General features: G+C 46.4%; 1 protein-coding gene across 2 annotated transcripts in view; it reads left to right on the top strand.

Annotated features, from left to right (window-relative positions):
• Positions 1–4,572: 4,572 nt before the first annotated feature.
• Positions 4,573–27,668, top strand: part of GYS2 (glycogen synthase 2) — a 65,285-nt gene continuing 42,189 nt past the window's right edge. The window contains exons 1-5 of one of the 2 annotated variants that reach the window (XM_083461174.1): positions 4,573–4,876; positions 4,969–5,214; positions 17,976–18,157; positions 21,147–21,338; positions 23,095–23,280. In XM_083461174.1, coding sequence (XP_083317300.1) covers positions 5,094–5,214; positions 17,976–18,157; positions 21,147–21,338; positions 23,095–23,280 — 681 coding nt within the window. In that variant the 5' untranslated portion in view covers positions 4,573–4,876; positions 4,969–5,093. Of the gene's footprint in view, positions 5,215–17,975; positions 18,158–21,146; positions 21,339–23,094; positions 23,281–27,668 lie in introns of both variants that reach the window. The other variant, XR_014516122.1, reaches the window with a different exon arrangement.

Raw genomic sequence — 27,668 nt, 5'->3', positions numbered from 1 at the left:
TGGTAATATGGCGCACTGAGCAAGGACAAAATTGGTGCCCCCCCCCTACTTGGAGTAGGTACCTACATAAATAAATAAATATAGGTTGCGTTATTGTTATTGTTGTTGTTGTTGTTGTTGTTGTTGTTGTTGTTGTTGTTGTTAGTATTAGCCCCCTCAGCCCTATGCTGGACAGCTGCTTGCACCACCCAAAATCTGCAGTGGGCTGTGTGGTCTAAGAGGAAGAATAACCCCAAAAAGGGAGGCTGAGGGCATAAATTATAAATAAGATGATGATGATGATTATTATTATTCATGTCTGCTTGGGCTTTCCCCACCAGAATAACAACAACAACAACAATAATTTATTATTCATACCCCACCCATCTGGCTGGGCTTCCCCAGCCACTCTGGGTGTCTTCCAACAAAATATTAAAATACAGTAATGCATCAAACATTAAAAGCTTCCCTAAACAGGGCTGCCTTCAGATGTCTTCTGAAAGTCTGGTAGTTGTTCTCTTCAACATCTGGTGGGAGGGCGTTCCACAGGGCGGGCGCCACTACTGAGAAGGCCCTCTGCCTGGTTCCTTGTAGCCTCACTTCTCGCAGTGAGGGAACTGCCAGAAGGCCCTCGGCGCTGGACCTCAGTGTCTGGGCAGAACAATGGGGGTGGAGACGCTCCTTCAGGTCTGCTGGGCCGAGGCCATTTAGGGGTCTCAAGGTCAGCACCAACACTTGGAATTGTGCCCGGAAACGTACTGGGAGCCAATGTAGGTCTTTCAAGACCAGTGTTATGTGGTCTCGGCGGCCGCTCCCAGTCACCAGTCTAGCTGCCACATTCTGGATTAATTTTAGTTTCCGGGTTACCTTCAAAGGTAGTCCCACGCAGAGTGCATTGCAGTAGTCCAAGTGAGAGATAACCAGAGCATGCACCACTCTGGTGAGACAGTTTGTGGGCAGGTAGGGTCTCAGCCTGCCTACCAGATGGAGCTGGTAGACAGCTGCCCTGGACACAGAATTGACCTGTACCTCCATGGACAGCTGTGAGTCCAAAATGACTCCCAGGCTACGCACCTGGTCCTTCGGGGCACAGTTACCCCATTCAGGACCAGGGAGTCTCCACACCCACCCGTCTCCTGTTCCGCAATCACAGTACTTGGGAGTGGAGGGAGAGGGCCTGGTAGCTATACTATACGTCTTCTCCCCCGCCCCAACCAACATGGATGATAGGATCTTCACGTAGGGAATTTTCTTGATGGAAATGCTGTGTAACCTAGTGGTTAGTGTCAGCATCGCCCTAGAGCCAGTGCACCAACTGGACTCATGCACCTCAACCCCGACTGGGCTAGGCGAGCTGGGTAGCACCCCCAGAGACCTCCTTTCTCACAGGAACAGGTCACAGTGCTGTGGACTCACAGCTTAGAGCTGAGAGCACCGGACTCACTGTCTCAATAATACAGTCGTTGCGCAGCAGAGTTTTGCAGAGTCTTGCAGAGTATAAACCACTCGGAGAGCAGCTCTGTAGAATATCTTCCTTTTATTCTGTAACTACAACTATGATACAAAACTATATACAGAGCTGAATATTCTAAGCATAAATCAATGCTACACTGAGAGTCTGCAGCTGCACTTAGCAGCAATCTTATCTCTAGAATCTCTTACACTCTCACTTTCTCCGATACACTGACTGACTGACTCTCTCTCTCACACACACACTGATATGTTGCTGGGCAGAATAAGTAGATAGGCAGGACACGCCTCCTCCTCTCTGGAGAGTCAGCAGAGACCATCAGGAGATCATCAGGAGATTCTTGAGTATGGGAGGGGTGAAATCTCCTCAGTTAGAGTGTTGGGCTCGGAGCTGGGAGACCAGGGTTTGAATCCCCACTCGGCCATAAAACTCATGGGGTGGCTTTGGACCAGTCACAGTCTCTCAGCCTAACCTACCCCGCAGGGTTGTTGTGAGGGGAAATTGTTGTTGTTGTTGTTGTTGTTAATATATCATCCTATACCCGGAGGTCTCAGGGTGCTTCACAGAAAAGATCAACATAAAAACAACAATATATATAATTAAAATAAAAACAACAATCCAATAACCCCCCCCCCAAGAGCCACATTTTAAAAGGGTATAGGATGTCAATCAGGTCAACCAAAGGCCTGGTTAAAAAGGAAAGATTTTGCCTGGTGCCTGAAGCTGTATAATGAGGGCGCCAGGTGAACTTCCCTGGGGAGAGCATTCCACAGACAGGGAGCCACTGCAGAGAAGGCCCTGTTCTCGTGTTGCCACCCTCCGGACCTCTTGAGGAGGAGGCACACGAAGGAGGGCCTCAGAAGATTATCTCAGGGTCCGGGTAGGTTCATATGGAAAGAGGTGGTCCTTGAGGTATTGCGGTCCTGAGTCATTTAAGGCTTTATAGATCAAAACCAACACTTTGAATTGGGCCCGGAAACTAAGTGGTAGCCAGTGCAGCCAGACCAGGATCAGTGTAATATGCTCAAACCGTCTTGCTCCAGTGAGCAACCCGACTGCTAAATTCTGCACTAGCTGAAGTTTCCGAACTGTCGTCAGAGTCCGAACTGTCGTCAGAGGAAATGAGGAGGAGGAGATCCATATTTGCTACCTTGAGCTCCTTGGGTAATAAATACATAAAAGAAAATACAGTGGTGCCTCGCAAGACGAAAATAATCCGTTCTGTGATTCTCTTCGTCTAGCGGTTTTTTCGTCTTGCGAAGCAAACCCATTGACGGATTAGCGGATTAGCGCTATTAGTGCTATTAGAGGCTTTTAGCGGCTTTTAGCGGCTTATCGGATCAGCTGATAAGCGGCTTAGCGGCTTAGAAAAAGGGGAGGAGAAAACCCCGCAGGAACTCGCAAGACATTTTCGTCTTGCGAAGCAAGCCCATAGGAGATTCGTTTTGCGAAGCACCTCCAAAACGGAAAACTCTTTCGTCTAGCGAGTTTTCCGTCTTGCGAGGCATTCCTCTTACGGGGCACCACTGTAGAAAGAAAGGTTTAGCCCCACAGACCCAACGTCATTTACCAAATCCAATCCAATCCTCTCCCTCTCACCTCTTCATATGTTTTTATTTATTTATTATTTAGGATCAGGAGATACGGTCATTGATTTCTAGTTTGTGTCCTAAATATATGCACACTTAAAAAACAAAACAAAAAACTATACTATGTTGAGAGTCAAAGAAAATATTATTTTACATCCATAGTCCGCTAGAGGGACCCCTCTTCATTTAGCTTGCTAGTTGTGGATGATCTAAGATAGGGTTGCCAAATTTCAATAAGTGAAAATCTGAACACAAAGGTTTTTGAGCTTTTCATGCATAATCTCAAAAAAGAGAGAAGTTTTTGAATTATTTTACAGGAAATTCACCAAAATCTACACCTGGATTTTCCTGGACATTCCAGTGATTCCCACCAGGACACTGCTTCTGACGGCCGGATCCTGGCAATGTATGGCAATGTATCTAAGATGGCTTTTGCCAACCTGATTTCCTCCAGATGTTGTAGACGACAACTCCTATCAGTCCGAGTTGTCATTCAAAACATCTGGAGGGAACGAGGCTGGTGAAGACTTGATTTCAGAGATGGTACTCTTCTACGCGGGTGGCGCTGTGGGTTAAACCACAGAGCCTAGGGCTTGCCAATCAGAAGGTTGGCGGTTCAAATCCCCGCGACGGGGTGAGCTCCCATTGCTCGGTCCCTGATCCTGCCAACCCAGCAGTTCAAAAGCACGTCAAAGTGCAAGTAGATAAATAGGTACCGCTCCGGTAGGAAGGTAAACAGCATTTCCGTGTGCTGCTCTGGTTCGCCAGAAGCAGCTTAGTCATGCTGGCCACATGACCCGGAAGCTGTACGCCAGCTCCCTTGGCCAATACAGTGAGATGAGCGCTGCAACCCGAGTCATCTGCGACTGGACCTAATGGTCAGGGGTCCCTTTACCTTTACCTTTTATGTCTACCATAATCAGGATAAATCATGCCAAGATGGCAAGTATATTTGTAGCAGCTTGATTTGCAGAATGCATTCAAATCCCGCTTGCCTCGGCCTGGGATGTAGGTTTATCTTTGATCGCTGAAGTGCAGACGAAAAGAAAGAAAGTAATACAATAATTTGGAACTGTGGGTGAAAAAATAGTAGAAATGGTAGAAATAATAATACAGTGAGTCTAATCGAAAGTCAAATGTGTTTATTTTGTTTTGTTCCCTCCCCCTTTCTTTCTTTTTTCCTTACCACCCCCTTTTTCTTCTTCCTTTTCTCTTTTTTTGTGTCTTGGTCTTCCTCTTTTTGATTTGTTAAGAAGGAGATAAAGAGATAAAAGTGTAATACGAAAACGTCAGTAAGTCAAAAGTGATGTTGTGTAATTTTTCTATTACTATTTATATATTGTTAAAATCGGTGAATTGTAATGAATTGATGTGACAATTGCTGTGGTTTTTTTCCTTTGCTATTGTTGAATTCGAAATAAAGTATTATTCTTCTCTTAAAAAATAAAAGGGGGGAAATAAAAAATAAAATAAATGATCGCTGAAGTGCAGAACATCCCACACCTCTGGGAAGAGTTTTGATTTGGGATTTCTCCACGTGCCTCTCTGGAAAATTGGGCAGGGCTCCAACTGGGTGGCATTAAGGCAGACACCTCCCCCCGGAGGGATTGGCTTAAGGCAATTCACAGCCCTTTGGCTTATTCCTGAGTCTGGGGGCTTTCAGGAATGCTGAGCGATGAGTCCGGTGGCAATTCTTTACTACTGATCTGGGGCCCGTTCTTGCCCTTGCCGGACAGCTTGGATTTCGCCCCCTCCCCCTTCCAGCCAGCAATAACAGCAGCAGCAGAAGCCTCTTCGGACAAGCCTGGGGGATTTTGCTGAGCCAATTTAAAGGCTGGTGGGTCAGGCCATTTTCTAAAACTCATTAGCCGTCAAGCTCTCTGGGCAAGTTTCGCTTCTTCTTGAAACCTCTTTTGGCTTTGTTTTCAGGCGGTGCTAAACAAGGAGATCCTCCCAGCAGCAGGAGGAAAATATCATCTTTTTTTAAAAAAGGCATAAAGGCTGTAAGGACTGAGTTGTGCCGTGTAACCCAAGCAATAGCCCCAGCATCACCAATGCCTCTGGTACGATCGCTCTCCGTCACCTCTCTCAATGGGCTTCCGCAGTGGGAAGATGAAGACCTCCCAGTAGAGGATTTATTACTCTTCGAAGTGGCTTGGGAAGTGACTAATAAAGGTTTGTACTCCTCCTATTCTTCATCATCTCCCTGTGAGCTATGGGTCGTATTTTACTTCTGGTTGCCTTAGCGCTGGAATCTGGGGAGGTAGAATTGGGGTTCCAATCTTTATTTGCTTGTCTTTAAAAAGTGTTCCAGACCTCATTGTTACCTATCCAATGATGGGCTATATAATATCACGAAACCATGAAAATTAAACCCAAACTGCCAAATATAATGCAGAAATCAACAAGAGCGTTTCAAACACCGTGGTTAAAAACACAGCACAGCAGAGCAGAAACCTTTCAAATTCCAGCTCGAAGCCTCATCCTCATATTCTTTTAATTAAGGTATTGGAGAAACAAAGTTTATATATTCCGGGCTGAAGCTGCAACCCTACATGTTATAAATTAAGGGTTGGAGAAACACCGTTAAAATATTAATTAACGTTTTTATTCATTAAGAACTGGAGAAGCCAAAGGTTATTTTAAGAGTAGTCCATCCTTTCGTAAAGATAAGGAGTCAAGGAACAGGTGTGCATTTATTTGCAGGAAGCGTGGCATGAGATGGGCACATATAACTAACTGTACATGGTGCCCACTGTGAATCGCTATGTGTCGCAGTTTTTGCAAACAGGTTAGAGCTTTAACCCGCTTGAACATTCTCGTTCAGTCCATGGGATTCTCAGCAGAAATATATTTCGTTCATTCCCAGAGTGTAGCCGAGCTGGTGAATTTTGAACAAATTGGAGTACAAATTGGAAATCGCCACCATTTAAAAAAAGAAAGAAACTGAGAACATTGCAAGCCCCTTCCCTGAAATTTTACCTTCTAGATGTTTGGGGGGGACATACCTTGAAACAACTTCCCATCTTGGTGATCCATTTTCAAGTGATAAGTATTGAATGCATTACTTTAGTGTTTATTCCCTTCCTTCACTTATATGAAAAGGAACCACATTGCCCATGATTGGGAAGACAGGTGAATAATCTGGTGAATATTTTACTGAGGCTCCTGCCTTCCTACATTCCTCAATTTTGTTTCAATTCTAGCACAAAGGTAACTTTCTGCTCTGCTTGTGTGGGATGCTAGAATTTGGAAACAGGTTCAGATGCTGGTGGCTTTTGATTCTTTTAAGATCTGCTATTAAAATAGAGGTATCTGTCTGTTAGGAGTCTGACTGCACTTATTTTGTCCTCCTAAATTTATTTGGCGAGATTTCCACTCTTAACACGATTGCTTTCACTGTGTCGCCACATTAAGACGCTTTCCTATTTGCATCCATTAATCCATCTCTGCATTTCAGAGTTGGGGCGATTGTTGAATTTGCCAGTTCAGAACCAGTTCAGACAGCCATTTGTTATGCAGCAAGGTCCGCTTCAGGGCGACTTTTCAGTTAAAACTTTGGCACGGCAAGTAGGGGTGGGGGAAGAAATCCAATTTGGTTTGCGCTTAAAGGTGAACCTCCCCGATTTGCACGTTCCGAAACACTACAAAAAACTGAAGCCTGATGATCCTTGGACATTTGCACTTCTTATTTGTAAAATGTAATGTGAACAAAAGGAGCTTGTGCAAAAAAATGATAATGTATATATTCGTGAATACAGTATATAAAAATGCATGATATTAGGGGAAATTGCTTCGCAGAAATGTGTAAATTGCATACAAAAATGTGTCATTTAGGAGCAAAATCACACTAAAACAACGAATTTTCATGAGGATTTTTTGGGGGGTGAAATGGGATGTGGGAATGTGGAGAACAGAAGAGAGGGGAAATGAGAAACTGAGAGGAACCAAATTTGACATATATGCCCATCCCTTGTGGCAAGCGGGTCTTTGGAATTGCCACATATAGGAACACTCTGTGACTCGCCATATTTCAAAGGTTTTCAGAGAAGCAATGAACCACAATTCTGACATGTGTTGGAGAATCTGCATATCAACCTAACCGAAAACTCAGCATAAGCCTTTACTATGATAAGAAAAATATGTGCAATTTGTGCCGCTCTAATAGTTGCTAGGCTTAAAAACTGTGTTCTCTTGAAGCATTTCCCTTCTTTCTGAAGGATAAAAGTAGCTGCTCCCAATCTTGCCATCATCTACAATTCTGCTTTGCCACTTGTTCTCATTTTTCTTGGATGCTTGGAATTAGAAGTGAAACAAATTTATTCCCCCAATTTCCCCAAATTTGTTTCCCTGATTTCTCCTGTTTCCCAAAATGTTTTGTGCTGCTAAACCTCCATATTTTCCCTGAATATTTCACATTTTGGGGCATATCAGTGAATATTTGATATCTATAGTATTTGGCATTGTATTTTACTTCAAAAACTGAGAATATTGGAGAACAGTCATATAGCATCTGACAGATGATATGCAACTGTATTTAATATTTCACCACAGATGGCAAGTGGGCTGCATGCAGTGCAACCACAAAGATTTGAATTTATAAATTCCAAACTCAGAATGGCAAAAATTGCAAGTGTTGGCGAGCTTAGAATATTCACAAATGATAATTTCAGCTTGAATGGGTTTGGCCTCCGGGTTGCTAATGGGTGATGAAGGGTAAGTTTGAAGGGCTTGTTTTTGCTTCAACCTTTGAGTGAATCAAACCTGGTTTTGCATCCTAGAGAAGCACCCAAATTATATCACACTTGAGACACGCAAGCTGAATTTTGCATCGTCTCAGTACAGTTGTGTTGCCTCTGTCTTTTTTCCTGGTGGAGACCTGTGCCCTTAACAATTCTTTTTAAAAATGTAACGGATGCTACTAGGAGCCATTCTGGTGCAGCGTTCTGGGCAGAGACCCGAGTTCAAATCCGTGCTGCGACACAAAAGCGTAATAGGTAAACCCTGGGCTGTGAGAATAAATGATGGGCTCCATGGGCATTTCCTCCAGCTCCTTAGAAAAGTTATAAAGAGATGTTCTCTTTATGATGTAGCTGCATGTTTCAAAGGCCAGGGCATTGTTTGTATTCCACAAAACATGCAGAGCCCAGCTGGGGAACGACCCCCCCCCCAATGCCATAGTGTAAATGAGTTACAATGAGTAAATGATTGACCTCCCCTCTCGTTCTCTGTGTGTGGCTAAAGGTAAAGATTTCAGCTGAGAGAGTCGTTTGTAAAAACTGAAATCTTAACCCGCAGGAGGACAAATATTAGGCTGGTCTCTGAAAACACATTGTCGAGAGTTGAAATTCTTCTCAGTAGTGCTGGAGACCGAAAAACAAAATGAAAACATATTGGGGACTTACGATGCTCTTTGTGATCATAGAATCATTGAATTGTAGAATTCATCTCGTCCAACCCCCTGCAATGCAGGAATATAAGTGTTAATGTATAGATAATAAGTGGCAATATATATAGGTTGAGCAGGAAGCAATCAAGCACACAGGCAACTTGACAGGAGTGCAGTAAGGCTGCAATTTACACTCATTTAACTTGCGCTCATTCAGCTTTACGTACTTGGCGAAACATAATTTTTAAAAAGTCAAAGGGGGTGGAAAGGGGCAGGCATCTGTGGGGGGAAGACATTAGCAATCTCACCTGCCATTGCACCCAATGTGTTTTGACTATAGGCAATTTTCGCTTCAGGCGTGACTGCTGAGCAAGTTGCGGGCTTACTGTACATACTGTATGTTGAGCAAAAGCAACAAGAATTAGCCATGTATATAAGGAAAAAACGAGAGGTTTGACTTACCCATGTTATACGCACGAGAAGAGGAACAGAATTTGTTCACTTGGGGCCTGCCAAAGGTGATCAGGAATCAGTGGGTCTGCCATCGCTATGAACTGCACCATTGGCATAGACATGTTTGGGATCGAGCTTACTTGATGGTGGATTTTGGGGTTTTTGTTTTAAACTTGCCATAAATGAGAGGCCTTTAGCCTGGGTGTCTCCCACTAAATCACAGAGATGAATGGGGCTTGTGGGTATGTTATAGAGGCTGCAGTGGGGCACTGTAAAATGCTGGTGAATTTTCATGAGGACTTCCTTTTTTTTAAGTGATGCATAATTTAGGACAAGTGAAAAGAGCTCTCCTAATTTCTGCATCACTTTTTTTTTTAAAGCAAGTCCTCATGAAAATCCACCAGCAATTTATACTGTGGAGTTCTCCTAAATCGCACATCTTTGTATTCAACTTTTACCCTAGATGCACATCTTCGTGTAGCAATTTTTCCTTACACAATACATTTTTGCACGCTGTTTTCACCAATCTGTGTATTTCTTTCAGCACACTTTACCCTGGTATATCCATTTTTGTGCATGTTACTTCCTCAGCAATTTGACTTCACCCTGGAGGCACGCTCCATTGTCTGACATTTAAAGGAGAACGTACCCAATTCACTCTTTCCAGAACAATTCGCAACCAAAACACGTCCTTGGAAATTCAGTTTTCTGAATTTTGTTGTGCAGTTCCTCAGCCAAGTAATGTGCACCAAAAAAATAGATAATTGTGGTAAAGTGTGCATTAAAATGTATATAACTAATGAAGATGACATCCAAAAATGTGTTGTGTTGGGGAAAGTCTGCTTTGTATTTTTATCATGGCCTTTTAGCCAAGAAGGCTTTCAGAGTGGCTTGCAAAAATCACTTCTGCAGGCTCACCTGCAGACACAGCACATGAGGAAAAAAGCAACAGGAGGGAGGAGGACAAAGCAAGCTCAAATTCATAAATGTCAAGAATCACAAAACAGAGAAACCAGTAGGAGAACACTTCAATCTCCCAGGACATTCTATACAAGATCTCAAAGTAGCTGTTTTACTACAAAGGAATTTCAGAAATAGACTGGAAAGAGAAGCTGCTGAATTGCAACTCATTACCAAACTTAAAACCATGGAGAGACCTGGTCTGAACAAAGACATTGGATTCTTATCTCATTATACATGACTAAGCCATTTTTCACCTTCTCACCCCTTGCCTTTTCCTGTAAGACCTATTGCAGTTGTTAAGAGTCGTCAACAGGCTCATCTCAGCTATCTGCCAATCTCCCATTCCCACCACCCTTCTGAGTAATACCCCTCCCCACCTTCTCACTATATAGAAGGATCTGGCAACTTCTGTTTCAGTGTATCTGAAGAAGTGTGCATGCACATGAAAGCTCATACCAAGAACTAACTTAGTTGGTCTTTAAGGTGCTACTGGAAGGAATTTTTTATTTATTCAAATTCATAAAGTTACACTTGCTTAATCCTACGCTGATGTCATTGGTGGTTCTGGCTGCCCTAATTCCCCCTGCCCCAAGGACAATACAACAATATTTACTTTAAAAGGTGCCTACCCACCGATTTCCAAATGCTGTGAACCACAAATAGAGGGGCAGAAGTGACTTTGCAGGGATAAGTTTCAAGAAACAGGAACTATTGCTTTGGAAAGAATAAGGGCAGCTGAAGCTCGTGAGATTCCTTCCCAGTCTCATTTCTGGGCATTCCACGTGCTAGGATGACCAAGGCCGGTTTTATCATCTTAGGGATGCTGAGCTCTGGGGCTGCATTTGGATTACTATCTCTGGCTGGGCACATGGGCTATATAAGACGACAGAAGCTGATCCACCAGGCACAGCGGGTGTGGAATGCGTCAGCAGAAAAATCATGGCGAGAGGAGCAAGGAGACGTAACTGTTTGCCTGACCTGCTCCGCGCGCCAGGCTTTGGGAGGGCGGTGGTTTAAATCATCTCGCTTCATGATATCCGTGGATGTTAGCTGTGGTTAAGGGGCACTTGTGTTGTTTAGTCGTTTAGTTGTGTCCGACTCTTCGTGACCCCATGGACCAGAGCACGCCAGGCACTCCTGTCTTCCACTGCCTCCCGCAGTTTGGTCAAACTCATGTTCGTAGCGTCGAGAACACAGTCCAACCATCTCGTCCTCTGTCGTCCCCTTCTCCTTGTGCCCTCCATCTTTCCCAACATCAGGGTCTTTTCCAGGGAGTCTTCTCTTCTCATGAGGTGGCCAAAGTATTGGCGCCTCAGCTTCAGGATCTGTCCTTCCAGCGAGCACTCAGGGCTCAGAATTCCTTCAGAATGGAGAGGTTTGATCTTCTTGCAGTCCATGGGACTCTCAAGAGTCTCCTCCAGCACCATAATTCAAAAGCATCAATTCTTTGGCGATCAGCCTTCTTGATGGTCCAGCTCTCATGTCCATACATCACTACTGGGAAAACCATAGCTTTAACTATATGGGAATTTGTTAGCAAGGTGATGTCTCTGCTTTTTAGGATGCTGTCTAGGTTTGTCATTGCACTATACTGGAAGGAAAGCAGCAGAGGTGGGCTGTTGGCCGTTGTGCTCTGCTTGTAAGCTTCCCAAAGGCATCTGGCTGTATCCAGGGCAGCTGTCTCCCAACTCCACCTGGTACGCAGGCTGAGACCCTACCTGCCCGCGGACTGTCTTGCCAGAGTGGTGCATGCTCTAGTTATCTCCCGCTTGGACTACTGTAATGCACTCTACGTGGGGCTACCTTTGAAGGTGACTCGGAAACTACAGCTAATCCAGAATGCGGCAGCTAGACTGGTGACTGGGGGCAGCCGCCGAGACCACATAACACCGGTCTTGAAAGACCTACATTGGCTCCCAGTTCGTTTTTGAGCACAATTCAAAGTGTTGGTGCTGACCTTTAAAGCCCTAAACGGCCTCAGTTCAGTATACCTGAAGGAGCGTCTCTACCCCCATCATTCTGCCCGGATGCTGAGGTCCAGCGCCAAGGGCCTTCTGGCGGTTCCCTCATTGCGAGAAGCAAAGCTACAGGGAACCAGGCAGAGGGTCTTTTCGGTAGTGGCGCACACCCTGTGGAATGCCCTCCCATCAGATGTCAAAACGATAAACAACTACCTGACATTCAGAAGACATCTTAAGGCAGCCCTATTCAGGGAAGTTTTTAATGTATGATATTTTAGTGTTTCTTTGGTTTCTATGGAAGCCGCCCAGAGTGGCTGGGGAAACCCAGCCAGATGGGCGGGGTACAAATAATAAATTATTATTATTATTTTTATTATGGCTGGTCATTGTAGGGAACAGGATGCTGGGTTCAGGGACGACACTCCCCTTAAACAACTTGACACACTTCTCTCAAATCGCAGAACCGGGAGGAGTGGCGGATCGGTGCCTCCCAACCTCCCCAAGGCCACCCAGGGCCCGCTCACACCTTCCCTGCCACCACAATGCCACAGTCTAAGTTGGTAGCAGAGGGTGCCTGAGCTACTGTGAGGTTGCCATGTCTGCGAATATTGTTTAGATGGCCATAGCAAAGTGTCCAATGGTGCTGCTTTGGGGGTCTCCAAGGCCATTTCACCCCAGTGTCTCAGTCTGAGGAAGGATGCATGTTGCGCATGGAGATTTAGACACATGTTTCCTGGAGTGACTGCAATGGGGAGACAGACCTCCAAACAGGAAGCAAGTGCACTGATAGTAGGTCTGCTCACATGTAACACACAGCCCCCAACTGCCCTGAAAATGCCAGGACCATCAGGAAACCAGGAAACTGGTGACCCAGAAACTACAACTAATCCAGAATGCGGCAGCTAGACTGGTGACTGGGAGCGGCCGCCGAGACCTTATAACACTGGTCTTGAAAGACCTACACTGGCTCCCAGTACGTTTCCGAACACAATTCAAAGTGTTGGTGCTGACCTTAAAAGCCCTAAATGGTCCTGTATACCTGAAGGAGCGTCTCCACCTCCATTGTTCTGTCCGGACACTGAGGTCCAGCGCCGAGGGCCTCCTGGCAGTTCCCTCACTGCGAGAAGCCAAGTTACAGGGAACCAGGCAGAGGGCCTTCTCGGTAGTGGCACCCACCCTGTGGAACACCCTCCCACCAGTTGTCGAAGAGAAAAATAACTACCAAACTTTTAGAACACATCTGAAGGCAGCCCTGTTTAGGGAAGCTTTTAATGTTTAATAGGTTATTGTATTTTAGTGTTTTGTCGGAAGCCACCCAGAGTGGCTGGGGAAACCCAGCCAGATGGGTGGGGTATAATAATAAATTATTATTATATCATTATAACCACCCTAAGCCATCGTGACTTCTCAGTATGTCATGCAGAGTCCCAAGTTCCGCAAGCAGGGGAAGGGTGGGGGAAGGAGAAGGCCTGAAACCTCGTGGTGGCGCAGCAAGGCCCGTGGGGAGGAGAGGGCTGGGACGCCAGCTACTGCCACAGTTCTCCTCAGCTCCCCCAGCTGGTACTGCTCAACGCATCTGACAACAGCAATGGTGGCGGCGGCAGGAACAGCCTAAGGGGTCTGGCTCACATAAGCACACAGGAGCCCTTCAATGGTCAGAGCTGCTGACCAGAGAGACTACGCTGCTGGTACCTTGTAAACATCTGGCATGGGTGCCTCCTCTGGCACCCAAGGTGGTCTGATGGAAGCCTCACGGTTTTATCATCTAAAGTTCCTGAGGATAACCAAGACATTATGAGGAATGTTTGGGGGAGCTGGTCTGGAAGGGAGGAGGCTGAGAAGAGACGTGGAGGCCATCGTTGAGTGTCTTGGGGCAGTCACATGAAAGATGGCACGTGGGGCTACCTTTGAAGGTGACTTGGAAACTGCAATTAATCCAGAATTCAGCAGTTAGACTGGTGACTCGGAGTGGCCACATAACACCAGTCCTGAGAGATATGCATTGGCTCCCAGTATGTTTCCGAGCACAATTGAAAGTGTTGGTGCTGACCTTTAAAGCCCAAAATGGCCTCGGCCCGGTATACCTGAAGGAGCGTCTCCACCCCCATCGTTCTTCCCAAACACTGAGTTCCAGCGCCGAGGGCCTTCTGGCGGTTCCCTCATTGCGAGAAGTGAGATTACAGGGAACCAGACAGAGGGCCTTCTCAGTAGTGGCGCCCACCCTGTGGAATGCCCTCCCATCAGATGTCAAGGAAATAAGCAGCTATCTTATTTTTAAAAGACATCTGAAGGCAGTCCTGTTTAGGGAAGTTTTTAATATTTAATGCTGTATTGTTTTTTACACTTGATTGGGAGCCGCACAGAGTGGCTGGGGAAACTCAGCCGGATGGGTGGGGTATAAATAATAAGTTGTTGTTGTTGTTGTTGTTGTTGTTGTTGTTTTAACCTGCTCCAGAGGGCAGGACTCAAACCAATGGCTTCAAGTGACAAGGAGTTTCCTACTAAATATCAGGAAGAACTTTCTGACAGTAAGAGTTGTTCAACAGTGGAACGGTCTCCCTCGGGAGGTTATGGACTCTCCTTCCTTTGAGGTTTTTAAGCAGAGGTTGGATGGCCACTTGTCATGGATGCTTTAGCTGAAATTCCTGCACTGCAAGGGGTTGGACCAGATGACCCTTGGGATCCCTACCAATTCTATAATTCTATGATTTGCCGGTACAGTATTGTTAAACGCGGGACACAGGTGGCGCTGTGGGTAAAAGCCTCAGCGCCTAGGGCTTGCCGATCGAAAGGTCGGCGGTTCGAATCCCCACAGCGGGGTGCGCTCCCGTTGCTCGGTCCCAGCGCCTGCCAAACTAGCAGTTCGAAAGCACCCCCGGGTGCAAGTAGATAAATAGGGACCGCTTACTAGCGGGAAGGTAAACGGTGTTTCCGTGTGCGGCGCTGGCTCGCCAGATGCAGCTTTGTCACGCTGGCCACGTGACCCGGAAATGTCTCCAAACAGCGCTGGCCCCCGGCCTCTTGAGTGAGATGGGCCCACAACCCTAGAGTCTGTCAAGACTGGCCCGTACGGGCAGGGGTACCTTTACCTATTGTTAAATACGCCTCTTGGTATCAGCCACTGGGGCAGCAGCCAGCCCTGCCTTTTCCCCATAGTTCACTGGCAGTGTGAGGGGGGCACTGGTGTAGAATGGAATATCCATAATTTCATCTGAGGAACATTGGACTGTATGGTAACACTGAACAAGTACAGTGTACAGTGGTGCCCCGCAAGACAAATGCCTCGCAAGACGGAAAACTCACTAGACGAAAGAGTTTTCCGTTTTGGAGGTGCTTCGCAAAACGAATTTCCTATGGGCTTGCTTCGCAAGACGACAATGTCTTGTGAGTTCCTGCAGGTTTTTCCCCCTCCCCCCTTTTTCTAAGCCGCTAAGCTGCTTATCAGCTGATCCGATCAGCAGATAAGCCACTAAAAGCCGCTAAAAGCCGCTAATAGCGCTAATAGCGCTAATCTGCTAATCCGTCAATGGACTTGCTTCGCAAGACGAAAAAACCGCTAGACAAAGAGAATCACAGAACGGATTCTTTTCGTCTTGCGAGGCACCACTGTACCTTGGTTCTCGAACAGAATTCATTCCAGAAGTCCGTTCGACTTCCAAAAAACGTTCACAAACCGGAACGCTCACTTCTGGGTTTGCGGCGTTTGGGAGACAAAATGTTCAAGCCACAAGGCGTTCCAGAACCAAGGTAAGAATGTATAGAATCCACATAACTGAGCTGTACATGCATACTGTTATTCACACTCAACGTCCAGAGGGTGTGCAGGCTGTGTACCTGTGTGCACAACAGCTGACCCATGCAGATAAACAAGTATACAATACTTTCACGCAAACACTTTCACATTTCTTCAGTGTAATGTGTGAACCAGCTTCCTTGTAAGGTATGGACCCCAACAGAACAGGGCCAACAGGGGTCAGAAGTGTTGTGAAGGGGTGCAGACAGAGACGGGAATGTTAAGGGAAAATATGCCTCTGTTTATGTGTGGAGGGACGGCGAGAGGAGAGCCTGGGGCTGCTTCCAGGTTACCTGTTTACTTGATTTGTTTGCACGATGCTAGTGGGAAGGTTAGACGGTGCCAGCTGTTCACTGAGCATTCATTCTGATCTGTTTTGTGGGAAAGTTATATAATGTTACATCAAGCAATTGCTGCCCCACACTTTCCCCTGGCTCTGAGCCTTCTTGCCTTGGTGGTGGGTCAATGGTGAAGGGTCAGAGGGAGAAAAGGGTGAAGCCTGGGACGAGGAGGTGATGGAAGCTGAAGAGGTAACTGGGCTTAGTGAACCGGGAGAGTCTGTGGGAGAGACAAGTTCAGAATCAGAGGCAGAAGCTGAAGTAGGAGGGTGAGAAGTCAAGAGGCACAGAGGAGCCAGGCTTGGTGAAAAGTCACAGGTGTCTCCTGCTGCAAGCTTTCCTCCCCAGAAGAGGCATGAAGAGGGCAGAGGAGAGGTTGGCTGCACACGGGCGCAGTCTCTGATTGCTTGGGAAAACCTAGTGGGGAGGCAGTGGCTTTCAGCAACAGATTTACATAGAGGTTGTTGTTGTTGTTTAGGCGTTTAGTCGTGACCGACTCTTCATGACCCCATGGACCAGAGCATGCCAGGCACTCCTGTCTTCCACTGCCTCCCACAGTTTGGTCAAGCTCATGCTGGTAGCTTCGAGAACACTGTCCAACCATCTCGTCCTCTGTCGTCCCCTTCTCCCTGTGCTCTCAATTTTTCCCAGCATCAGGGTCTTTTCCAGGAAGTCTTCTCTTCTCATGAGGTGGTCAAAGTATTGGAGCCTCAGCTTCAGGATCTGTCCTTCCAATGAGCACTCAGGGCTGATTTCCTTAAGAATGGAGAGGTTTGAACTTCTTGCAGTCCATAGGACTGTCAAGAGTCTCTTCCAGCACCGTAATTCAAAAGCATCCATTCTTCAGCGATCAGCCTTCTTTATGGTCCAGCTTTCACTTCCATACATCACTACTGGGAATACCATAGCTTTAACTATACGGACCTTTGTTGGCAAGGTGATGTCTCTGCTTTTTAAGATGCTATCTAGGTTTGTCATTGCTTCACGGAGGTAGACCACTGGAAATGAGCTGCCCTGCTCATTAGGCCTGACACTCAGCCAAGTCTGTGGAGGTTATGTTTTGCTAACTTCATCTTTGAACTGTGTGATTACTGGCCGGTGTGTTCCTATGACAATTGCTTTGCTGAAGAACTGCATTGCCAAACTCACGAGTAGCGTGAATTTAAAAGATATCTGTGTTTTAGCTCACATATAGTTTCAGAATGTGCAAATTTGGTAGCTTTGACTTTTAAATGCAAATTGAATTGAATTTCTCCCCTGTCCCTACATGCTGTGCCCAAGTTTAAACTGGTAAGTCACACCCCCCCAGGCAGACCTGGGCACATAATACATGGTTGTCTGGACTGGTTCTTCCAACATTGGCAAATGGAATCATCATTCCAACTCTGGAGGAAGGGATTGTTGTTGTTTAGTCGTTTAGTCATGTCTGACTCTTCGTGACCCCATGGACCAGAGCACGCCAGGCACTCCTGTCTTCCACTGCCTCCCGCAGTTTGGTCAAGCTCATGCTGGTAGCTTCGAGAACACTGTCCAACCATCTTGTCCTCTGTCGTCCCCTTCTCCTTGTGCTCTCTATCTTCCCCAACATCAGGGTCTTTTCCAGGGAGTCTTCTCTTCTCCTGAGGTGGCCAAAGTATTGGAGCCTCAGCTTCAGGATCTGTCCTTCCAGTGAGCACTCAGGGCTGATTTCCTTCAGAATGGAGAGGTTTGATCTTCTTGCAGTCCATGGGACTCTCAAGAGTCTCCTCCAGCACCATGTCAGTGCAAATAGGATGTGAAAGCAATAGTGTTAACAAAGGAAATCTGGCCAGATATAATTAGGACAATGTAAGTATAGTCTCACCCATAACAGGCCGCTTAGACCTGCGGGAGGTGAAGGTGAGGGCTACTCCTTTCAGAACATAAAACTATAGAATTGTAGAATTGGAAGGGACCTTGAGGGTCATCTAGTCCAACCCCCTGCAGTGCAGGAATCTCAGCTCAAGCAGCCATGACAGATGGCCATCCAACCAATATAAGCTTTGCTTCTCCTCTCACAGTTGGTGGCATCTACACCGTGATCCAAACGAAAGCCAAAATCACGCTGGACGAATGGGGGGAAAACTACTTCCTCATCGGCCCTTATTTTGAGCACAATGTGAAGACCCAGGTGGAAGTCTGCGAACCTCCCAACGGAGCCGTGAAAAAGGCAATGGAATCCATGAGAACCAGCGGGTGCCAGGTAAACGGGATTTCTCTCCTTTTGTTTCCTGAGGCAACTAAGCTGACTCACTCGGAGATTAGCTGGTTCCACTAATGCTCTTGTCTTTCTGCCTGACATACTGGTCTCGGTCAAAGTCGATTCATTCCAGGTTATTTTTGAGAAAGGGACCCGTTTATCCAATTACACGTTTTAAGAGTGCATTTATCTGGAAGTCTGCTTAATGGGATTTCGGCCTTTGGCTTTCCAGTCCCCAAATAATGCAGTCAGATTTCTGTAGACACAATATGACCTTATCTATGCCTGGCTGGATAAGCATGTAATTCTATCTATCTATCTATCTATCTATCTATCTATCTATCTATCTATCTATCTATCTATCATCTATCTATCATCTATCTGTCATCTATCTATCAATCATATTATATTATATGAAGCATAATGTATATTTATGTGTGTGTGTGTGCAATTTTCTCAATAATTTTTTTAAAAGGTACGTTTTTAACTATGTAATCTAAGAAAGATATCATTGGAAGTCTTGAGGCAGAAGGTGGTATGCAAATGTAATGGACAAATAAATTGTTAAACTGAGCAGGGAAGGTTGAGCTGGAATTACTTGCCATTGTTCACCACTCAGTAAACTTTGTGGCTCAGCCTTGGTGTGAACAGTAAGGCACTAAAGACAAAGCGAGTTTATTCAATCCACATAAATATATGCGAGGGCCTCTCACACTGCAGGAGAGTTGCAAAAGCAGTGTGTTAACCCAGGGGAGTTGCCAGGCATTGTACGGCTGCCTTTTGTGATTGTGTAATCGTGGCAAAGGGATTGAAGTGTAGACCTGAAATTTGTTCCAGTGTGGTGCTGTTTTGCTCCTATGAGCCAAATTTCTAAGAAACATAGTTCCCAAAGGCATGTTTTTATGGCTGCGCCAATGGTGTTTTGCAATCCGCTGAGGGCAGAGTTGAGCATTCGCATTGCAGTTGCTGCATCCATGCTGTTCCTAGTATATTTGTGGGCAATGTTCCACTGATCAGTAATGTCATATTGCAAACCAGGGACTAATTCTAACAGGACAGCATATAGCTCAGCGGTAGAGAGTTCATACTTTGGGATGCATAAAAAAAACCCAATTCAATCCCCTTTTTCTCCAGGGAAAAGGCATCAAGGAAACAAGCCTAATACAAATGAGAGCCAGTGTGGCTTAGTGGTTAGTGTGCCAGACTGGGGCATGGGAGAACCGGGTTCAAATCCCCAAACTGAGCCACAAAGCTCACTGAGCTACCACCATGTTCAGTAACTTGAGCTTTTCTCTGTTATCTACACTATCCCCCTGACAACTGCACACTTTCAGTGCCAAGTTAAACCCTGCAGAGGCGCCTAGGCAGTTGAAATCTCGGGGGGGGGGTGGCTTGCAAATTATCTCCTAATACATTTTGGATTTTAGGTAAAGGTAAAAGTACCCCTGACCATCAGGTCCAGTCGTGGCCGACTTTGGGGTTGCGTGCTCATCTCGCTTTTCTGGCCGAGGGAGCCGGCGTACAGCTTCCAGGTCATGTGGCCAGCATGGCTAAGCCGCTTCTGGCGAACCAGAGCGGCGCACGGAAACGCTGTTTACCTTCCCGCCAGAGCGGTACCTATTTATCTACTTGCACTTGATGTGCTTTCGAACTGCTAGGTAGGCAGGAGCAGAGCTCAGCCCGTCGCGAGGCTTCAGACCACTGACCTTCCGATCGGCAAGTCCTAGGCTCAGTGGTTTAGACCAGTGTTTCCCAACCGGTGTTCCCTGGTGTGCCGCGAGATGTTGCCTGGAGGGAGGCGGGCGAGTCCAAAAAAGGTTGGGAAACACTGGTTTCTCTTTCAAAAAGGAAACATGGGTTAAAGCGGCGACGCCGCCTCCCACTCACTTTCCTGCTCTGGCTTCCCTAACAGTTTTCCGAGTTGCGTCACTGGATCCAGCCCCCTTTTCCACATGTGACACGGGGCTGGAGGGAGGGAAAGAGGGCTTAACGTCGTGCACAAAGGCAGCCTCCTAGAAGCGCTCTGGGCCGGCGCCGTTTCGCCGAAGGCGCCGGAGGACCCCCACCCTCAGCTCCTTCAGAAAGGAAGCCCTGCCCCTCGGCTCCCTACGCCGCCAGGCAGCTCAGCTGACTGACGAGGACGTTCTGCGGTGGCGGCCGCCGCACAACCACCGCAGTTGCTGGCAGCGTCCGCAGCGCAATAAGTAACAGCGCCTGGTGCTGCCAACTCTTTCTCTCTCTCTCCCGCCCCGCCCCCAAGCTCTCGCGCGCCCCGCGTCAACATCGCCGTGCGCAGCTTCCCGAGCTCGAGGCCAGCCGCTGCACGCACGCGCCGGCTCGTCATCAGCTCCGGTTGTTGCCTTTCTCCGCTGAGGTCGGTGGACCCCGAGCCTAGGCTTCCTTCCCGCACCCCGCTTTCCGAAGACCGCACACCAGTTGGGCCAGTACATATTCCCCTCCCGTGACTGGAGCGGAATAGCCCTTTCTCTTCTTCCCCAACCCTTGTCGTTGGAGGAGTCCCTCAGTCCCTCGCTTTGCTGCCTCCCCCCCCCACCCCCAAAGCTTGGAGGTTCCCCGGCAAGGGGGAGGGAAAAAAATTGAAAGTTACACTTTCGTGTGTCCCTCCCGGCGTGACGCTGCGCGCTGACGTCACGGGGCTGTAATGGTGGTGTGCCACGAGATTTTTTTCATCAAACAAGTGTGCCTTTGCCCAAAAAAGGTTGGGAAACACTGGTTTAGACCACAGCTCCACCCGCGTCCCTATTTTGGATTTTACCAGCCAATAATTTAAATCCACCAATTTTATTGCACAAGATCAAATCAATATTATTTTGAACTGTGGTTGCGGAGCCCCTAGAAAACATGGGGCCCATAGACTTGTGCCTACTCTGCCTATTTAATGGTAATCTGGCACTGCACACTTCCTTTTTATTTTATATTTATGTGCCAACATGGTGGATTAACCCTAACATTTATTTCTCCCTTTTATCAGGTGTATTTTGGCAGGTGGCTGATAGAAGGGAGTCCGTATGTGGTGCTGTTCGATATAGGATCAGCGGCTTGGAATTTGGACAGGTGGAAAGGGGAGTTCTGGGACGCCAGCCAGATTGGAATTCCGTACCACGACCGAGAAGCGAATGATGTGCTTATCTTTGGGTCGCTAACTGCCTGGTTCTTCAAAGAGGTAGTGTGCTAAGGTTTGCACATTGCACCATGTACATCATATGCTAATAATAATAATAATAATAATAATAATAATAATAATGTTTTATTTATACCCCGTCCATCTGGCTGGGTTTCCCTAGCCCCTCTGGGCGGCTTCCAACAAAATATTAAAATACAGTGGTCTGTTAAACATTAAAAGCTTCCCTAAACAGGGCTGCCTTCAGATGTCTTCTAAAAGTCTGGTAGTTCTTCTCTCTGACATCTGGTGGGAGGGCGTTCCACAGGGTGGGTGCCACTACCGAGAAGGCCCTCTGCCTTGTTTCCTGTAACTTGGTTTCTCGCAGTGAGGGAACCGCCTGAAGGCTCTCGGAGCTGGACCTCAGTGTCTGGGCAGAACGATGGGGGTGGAGACGCTCCTTCATTCAGATTTGTAGTTGTTGGAGACATATGTCTCCGACAAAATGTCAGGCTTCAGACATATCTGGTGGTCATGCAAATATATATCAGCTTTTGGAGCCAATATTTCAACAGTATCAAAGAGGTTAACAGAGGAAACCATACCTTTTAAACCTGAAGCTCTGTTGCTGTGACGATTTTAACATTTAAAATAACTCAACCTATTTAGGGTTGCCATATTTCAAAGAGTGGAAAATCTGGACACAAAACTTGTTGAGCTTTTCTGGGCTTTTATTAAGTGGGGGAGGGGGCAAAGTTCTTGAATGTGTTTTTTTGCAAAATCTCCAAAAAATATTGAGGTTTTAGAGCTATTTTTTAAGGAAATTTGGCAAAAAAAACCCCACTTCCGACATGGGTTGCCATACACCCAGCTTTCCCCAGACATTTTTGCCAATCTTTGGAGATTCTGCCCAGATGCTAATTCCGATGGTCAAATCCTGGATATGTCTGGGAATTCCTGGACATATTGCAGCCCAGAATTATTTATTATGACACGGGTGATCATTCCCAGCCAGCATGAGCAAGGAATGATGGGTGTGGAAGTCCAACAACATCTGGTTAGGAACCAGACTATTTTTCTGAAGGTCTGTCTTCCCCCGGAGCAAAACAGCGTGGCAAGTAAGGCCGCAGTCTGAGGCCCTTCTACAGATTCTGCCACATTCAGAAGCAAGTTGGGTTTCTATGGCAAAAAGGCCCTTTTCATCTCAGGCAGCTGATTTTGGGTGTCATGAAAGGATAGCAAATAGTTTTAAAATATATTATTCTTGTATTGTTACTACCAAAGAGACGATTCTACAAATCTATGTACTAGTGCCTAAACTTAGTGTTGCATCCAACTAAGTTATACTCACATTAGACCTAGTGAAATTCAGGAACCTAAGTTAGCCATGCCCATTCATTTTATTGGGTCTCCTCTAAGTATGTCTAAGTATTTGATACAACCCCATTACTTTGAAGTACAGTCGTACCTCGGAAGTCGAAAGCTTTGCGAGATGAACGTTTTAGCTCCCGAATGTTGCAAACCCAGAAGTGAGAGTTCCGGTTTGAAAATGTTCTTTGGAACCCAAATGTCCATCGCGGCTTCTGTGGCTTCTGATTGGCTGCAGGAGCTTCCTGCAGCCAATCAGAAGCTGCGCTTTGGTTCCTCATCGTTTTGGAAGTTGAACGGACTTCCAGAATGGATTCCGTTCGACTTCCGAGGTACCACTGTAATCACATAGCTCTCCTTCAAGACTTTTTAATAAAACAGGTGTGCTTTTGAATGGCCTTCACTCTTGAAATATGGCTCAAATACCACTTTACTTTCTATCTCTTTCCAGCTCTCCGATCAATTTGAAGACAAGCCCAACATCATTGCCCACTTTCATGAATGGCAATCAGGGCCTGGGCTGATCCTCTGTAGATCCAGGAAGATCCCAGTCGCAACCATTTTCACAACTCATGCAACCTTGCTGGGAAGGTACCTGTGTGCAGCGAGTATAGATTTCTACAACCACCTGGACCAGGTAAGGAAGATAACATTGTCTTGCGTTCCCTTCTGACCACAAGTTACTGTTGGTTTCGCCAGCTGTCTTAGGGTGGAAGTTACCTATCATGGGGCCTAGAACAACACCCTCATAAACCAAGGTTATATTATATTATTACTATGGCAAAGCAACATCCGAAACCTTAATTAATCGTATTATAAAATCTTCTGTCCCTGTACCAAATTAGCATTAGCACTTCACATTGAATATTTTCCAAAGCTATGACTCAGTTCCAGGAACCACTCTATGGAATCTACTGTCTCTGTAATTTCCTTCCCCAAACTCTTTAGGTTGTCAACTTGTATGTTAAAGTTCCAAATTTTGCATTTCCATTCCTCTCAAGTTGCTGGATAGTTTTTCTGCTGACTGCCTATCAATATGGAACATAGAATTGTATATATCATAGCAAAACAACGATAGGTAACTGTCTCATATGCCACAATTTATTTGGTAGGCAAAATAAAAAGCACATTTCTGTTATTTTTGTACTGCATCAGTAAATATTTTAATAGTTCCACAAACTCTTTTATATCTCCAACACTGGTTGACTTTCTCTGTGAAGACCAAACAGAAAGTCTCCTTTCTACTTTAAAGAGGGACAGCTTTACCATTATGCAAAGCGAAGCTGTTGCCCATCCAGTAGAGGGTTTTTGGTTTTTTTAGGAGTAGCAGAAAGGTTTTGGAGGACAGTGTGCCAAACTGCCTGCCTTGCACCCCCTAAGCTTGCTTTCTCCCATGTCAGATGGTGGAGTCTGCTACTCTGTCACAAGTATTGCAATAAGATTCATTTTTCCTTCGGCACATGAAATTGAAGAGGATGTCATTTTGTGCTTTGTCTATCTTGGATAGAAAACTCTGTTAGGATAGAAAAATCAGTTGCATCTGTGCATCAGGAGCTGTCATGGCAGTAGCACAGCTCTGGGGAAGACAATTCGAGGGCTTATTTCAAAGCAGGAGAGATTATGGGGTGCCAGAGGGGTTGTCAGATCTCCCCTGCTCTGGGTAGTGAAAATGAGGTGTCATTCAGGTTTTCTTGCAACAGATTAGTTCAGAGGAAGTGAGGGAATGAGGGAAATTAGCAAGGAGAGTCTGGGTCCTTCTTTCCTTTTCTTTGACGGGGTTCCTGCTTCAGACTAGCAATTTAATGGTAACATTTCTTTCCAAGATTGTTTGCATTTATAATTAAAAGCCAAAGGTTGCATTTCAGCTGGCTGAAGATCTTCTGTTGAAGCTTTACCAGTTGCACCCATGCAGTCAAAAGAAAGCACTACTAAGTTCAGTTACTTCCAGGAAACTATACGTAGGATTGCAGTTATGCTTGTCCTTATACATTTGCATGTATATACAGTGGTGCCTCACAAGACGAAATTAATTCGTTCTGCAAGTCTTTTATTCTTGCGAGTTTCCCATAGGAATGCATTGAAAATCAATCAATGCGTTCCTATGGAGACCATCCGGGGACAGAGGGGAAGCGCCGCGCGCCTTCCCCTCTGTCCCCGGACCTGTTTAAAGCAAGGGGCGGCGGGGAGAAGATTGCTTCTCCCCGTTGCCTGCCCTGCAATCTCCGGGGACAGAGGGGAAGGCGCGCGCGCCTTCCCCTCTGTCCCCTCTTTTGAAGCAAGGGGCGGAGGGGAGAAGATCGCTTCTCCCCGTTGCCGCCCCTTGGTTCAAAAGGGGTCCGGGGAGAGAGGGGCTGGCAACGGGGAGAAGCTATCTTCTCCCCGCCGCCCCTTGCTTCAAAAGAGGTCCGGGGACAGCGGGGAAGACGCGCTGCGCTTCCCCGCTATCCCCGAAGCTTGCAGGGCAAGCTTCATTTTGCGAAGCAAGCCCATAGGGAAATGCGTCTTGCGAAGCGGCTAAGAAAACGAAAAACTCCTTCGTCTAGCGAGTTTTTCGTCTTCCGAGGCGTTCGTCTTGCGGGGTACCACTGTACTGCTACTCATTGATGTGAGGGTTACAGGGTAGATCACAATGAGTTACTGCACTTCAGAAAAATCACTGCCACCCCACTGATTGGGAATAGCTAATGGTCCAACGACATGCAACACAGAAACATGGCAGAATTTTGCGTACCCAGGATGGGCTGATTTGAAGGATGTCAGAGGAGTGTTACAACAGGCGTTTCTGATTCACAGGAAGCTATAATTATTTATGCAGGTCATTTCCCTCTAACTCGTCCTTCACCAACATTGTGCCCTCCAGATGTCTTGGGCCATAGGTGCCAACTCCCTGGGTGCCAAGTGCTCACAAAATTCCCCATGAAGGGGCTGGGCACCCACAAATTTCAGTACCGGGGCCATGCACGCTGCATGGCACCCACAGGCCCGGGCACCCACAGTCACAGGGCCATGCTGGCACTCCTGTCTTGGACTATAGTTCCCATCAGCCCTAGCCAACACAGCGCTGATGGGAGTTGTAGTCCCAAACATCTGGAAAGAATCAGATTGGAGAAGCCTGCACTGACTGTGATCTGATGCCACACGGCTTTGGAATATTCAGTCTGGAGAATGGGAAAGCCTCCAAGAATTCCAAAGGTGGCCAAATATTCCAAATATTAAATGGCTTCTTAGTGATGAAGTCGAAAGTCCTTTAACTGCGGGGGGCTAATGGGATTCTACAGATCGTGGATGGCATCTACATGAACGGCTGACATTTAAAGGGTATTAATACAGGAAATGTTGCCAGTTTGATTCCCACCCTCCTCCTCATAGCTCTTCCACGGATACTTACAGCACACTAAAGCTCTTTCCGACAAATGCTAACATTTCGTAAGAGATCAGCTGTCTTAATGAGGGTGTCTTTGGCTGTGAAAAGGTCACTGAGGCCCAAAAGCTCAAGGAGAGGGTGGGGGTGGGAGGGTGGAAGCAGAAGGCTTGATCTCCAAAACACTCGTGAAAAAAGACAATGCAGATGGGCAAGTTCGTAGGAGATTTCCTTACCGCTGCCTCTTGGTAAAAGACCATTAAGGTCAAGTGAGTGATTTGTCCATTACTAAAAGACTCCTGGTCCCCAGGGCACGCTAGTTTGCTCTGACCTTTTTTTGGAGGGGGAACAGACATTTCTCGAAAGGCTTCTTCTCGATTTCCCGCTTCTGAACTCCAGACGCGTCACTATGGGCCTCGCCGCTTGTCTTTTTAAAGACGGACTCGAAATCAGGGTGTTTGATTTGCTTAAACAAATGCATGTTTTCTCCATTTGCTCTCAGAAGGGGTCAACGGAGGCAAGCTAGGAAGGTGGTGGTAGCGATCGCCAGAGAATTTTAGTGGTGGGGAGGGAGGGTCACAGGCCAAACACACTGAAAGCCTCACACATAAGAACAGTCCGCTGGATCAGGCCAATTTCCTATCTCGTCCAGCATCCTGTTCTCACAGTTGATCAGCCAGATGTCACAAAGGGATGCTGGATTCGAGCACCAGTAGGGTTGCCATATTCCAAAAAGTAAAAACCAGGACACCCTGAGAGTTATTGAGCTTCTTTTTAGGAAGACTCCAGAACGGTTTTTTTTTATTTTAGGAAAACCGGAAAGTTGTTGAGTTTTCTTTTATGAAAACACCAAAATATATATATGCACTTTTTCAATTTGCTTGCCTAAGATTCAAGACAAACTGGTAAGCCCTGTGGAAGACCTTAAAGTCCACAAATAACAACACTTTGTAGGTCCCGAGCTTCAAGGGGGTTAGATTCGTTTCAGCTAGGGCCAGGGCCTTTTCAGCACTGGCCCTGACATGGTGGAACGCTCTGTCACAAGAGACTAGGGCCCTGTGGGACTTGACATCTTTCCACGGGGCCTGCAAGACAGAGCTGTTCCGCCTGGCCTTTGGTTTGGACTCGGTCTGACCCTTATGTCTTCCCACCCCTTACGGTTTTGATTTATCAGCTATTTTAAAATGAGGCTGCATTTTAAATTGCATTTTAACCTATATTTTAAATTGGGTTGTTTTTTCCCTCCCTCTCCCCCCCCCATTATGTTTTTACTGTGATTTTATTTTATTGGTGTTAGCCACCCTGAGCCCAGTTCTGGCCGGGGAGGGCGGGGTATAAATAAAATTTATTATTATTATTTATTATTATTAAACTGCCGCCTTCCAGGAATTCCCCCCTTGACATGACATCCGCCTTTGAAATTCTGGTAATGTCTGGGAAAATTCAGACATATGGCATCCCTACAGCCCAGCAGCACTCTCCCCTTCCTGTGGCTGGTATTCACAAGCAATGTTGCCTCCAGCTGTGGAGGCAAAACAGAGCCCCCATGGCTAATAGCCTTTGATAGCTCTCTTCTCCACGAATTTGTCTAATCATCTTTCAAAACCATCTAGGTTGGTGGTTATCACTGCCTCCTGTGGGAGAGTTCCATAGTTTAACCATGT

This window comes from Podarcis liolepis (assembly GCF_965112155.1).
Source record: "Podarcis liolepis genome assembly, chromosome: 10".
Taxonomy (NCBI): Eukaryota; Metazoa; Chordata; class Lepidosauria; order Squamata; family Lacertidae; genus Podarcis; species Podarcis liolepis.
The sequence above is the reverse complement of the archived record's forward strand: the minus strand, read 5'-3'. Positions and strand labels throughout refer to the sequence as shown.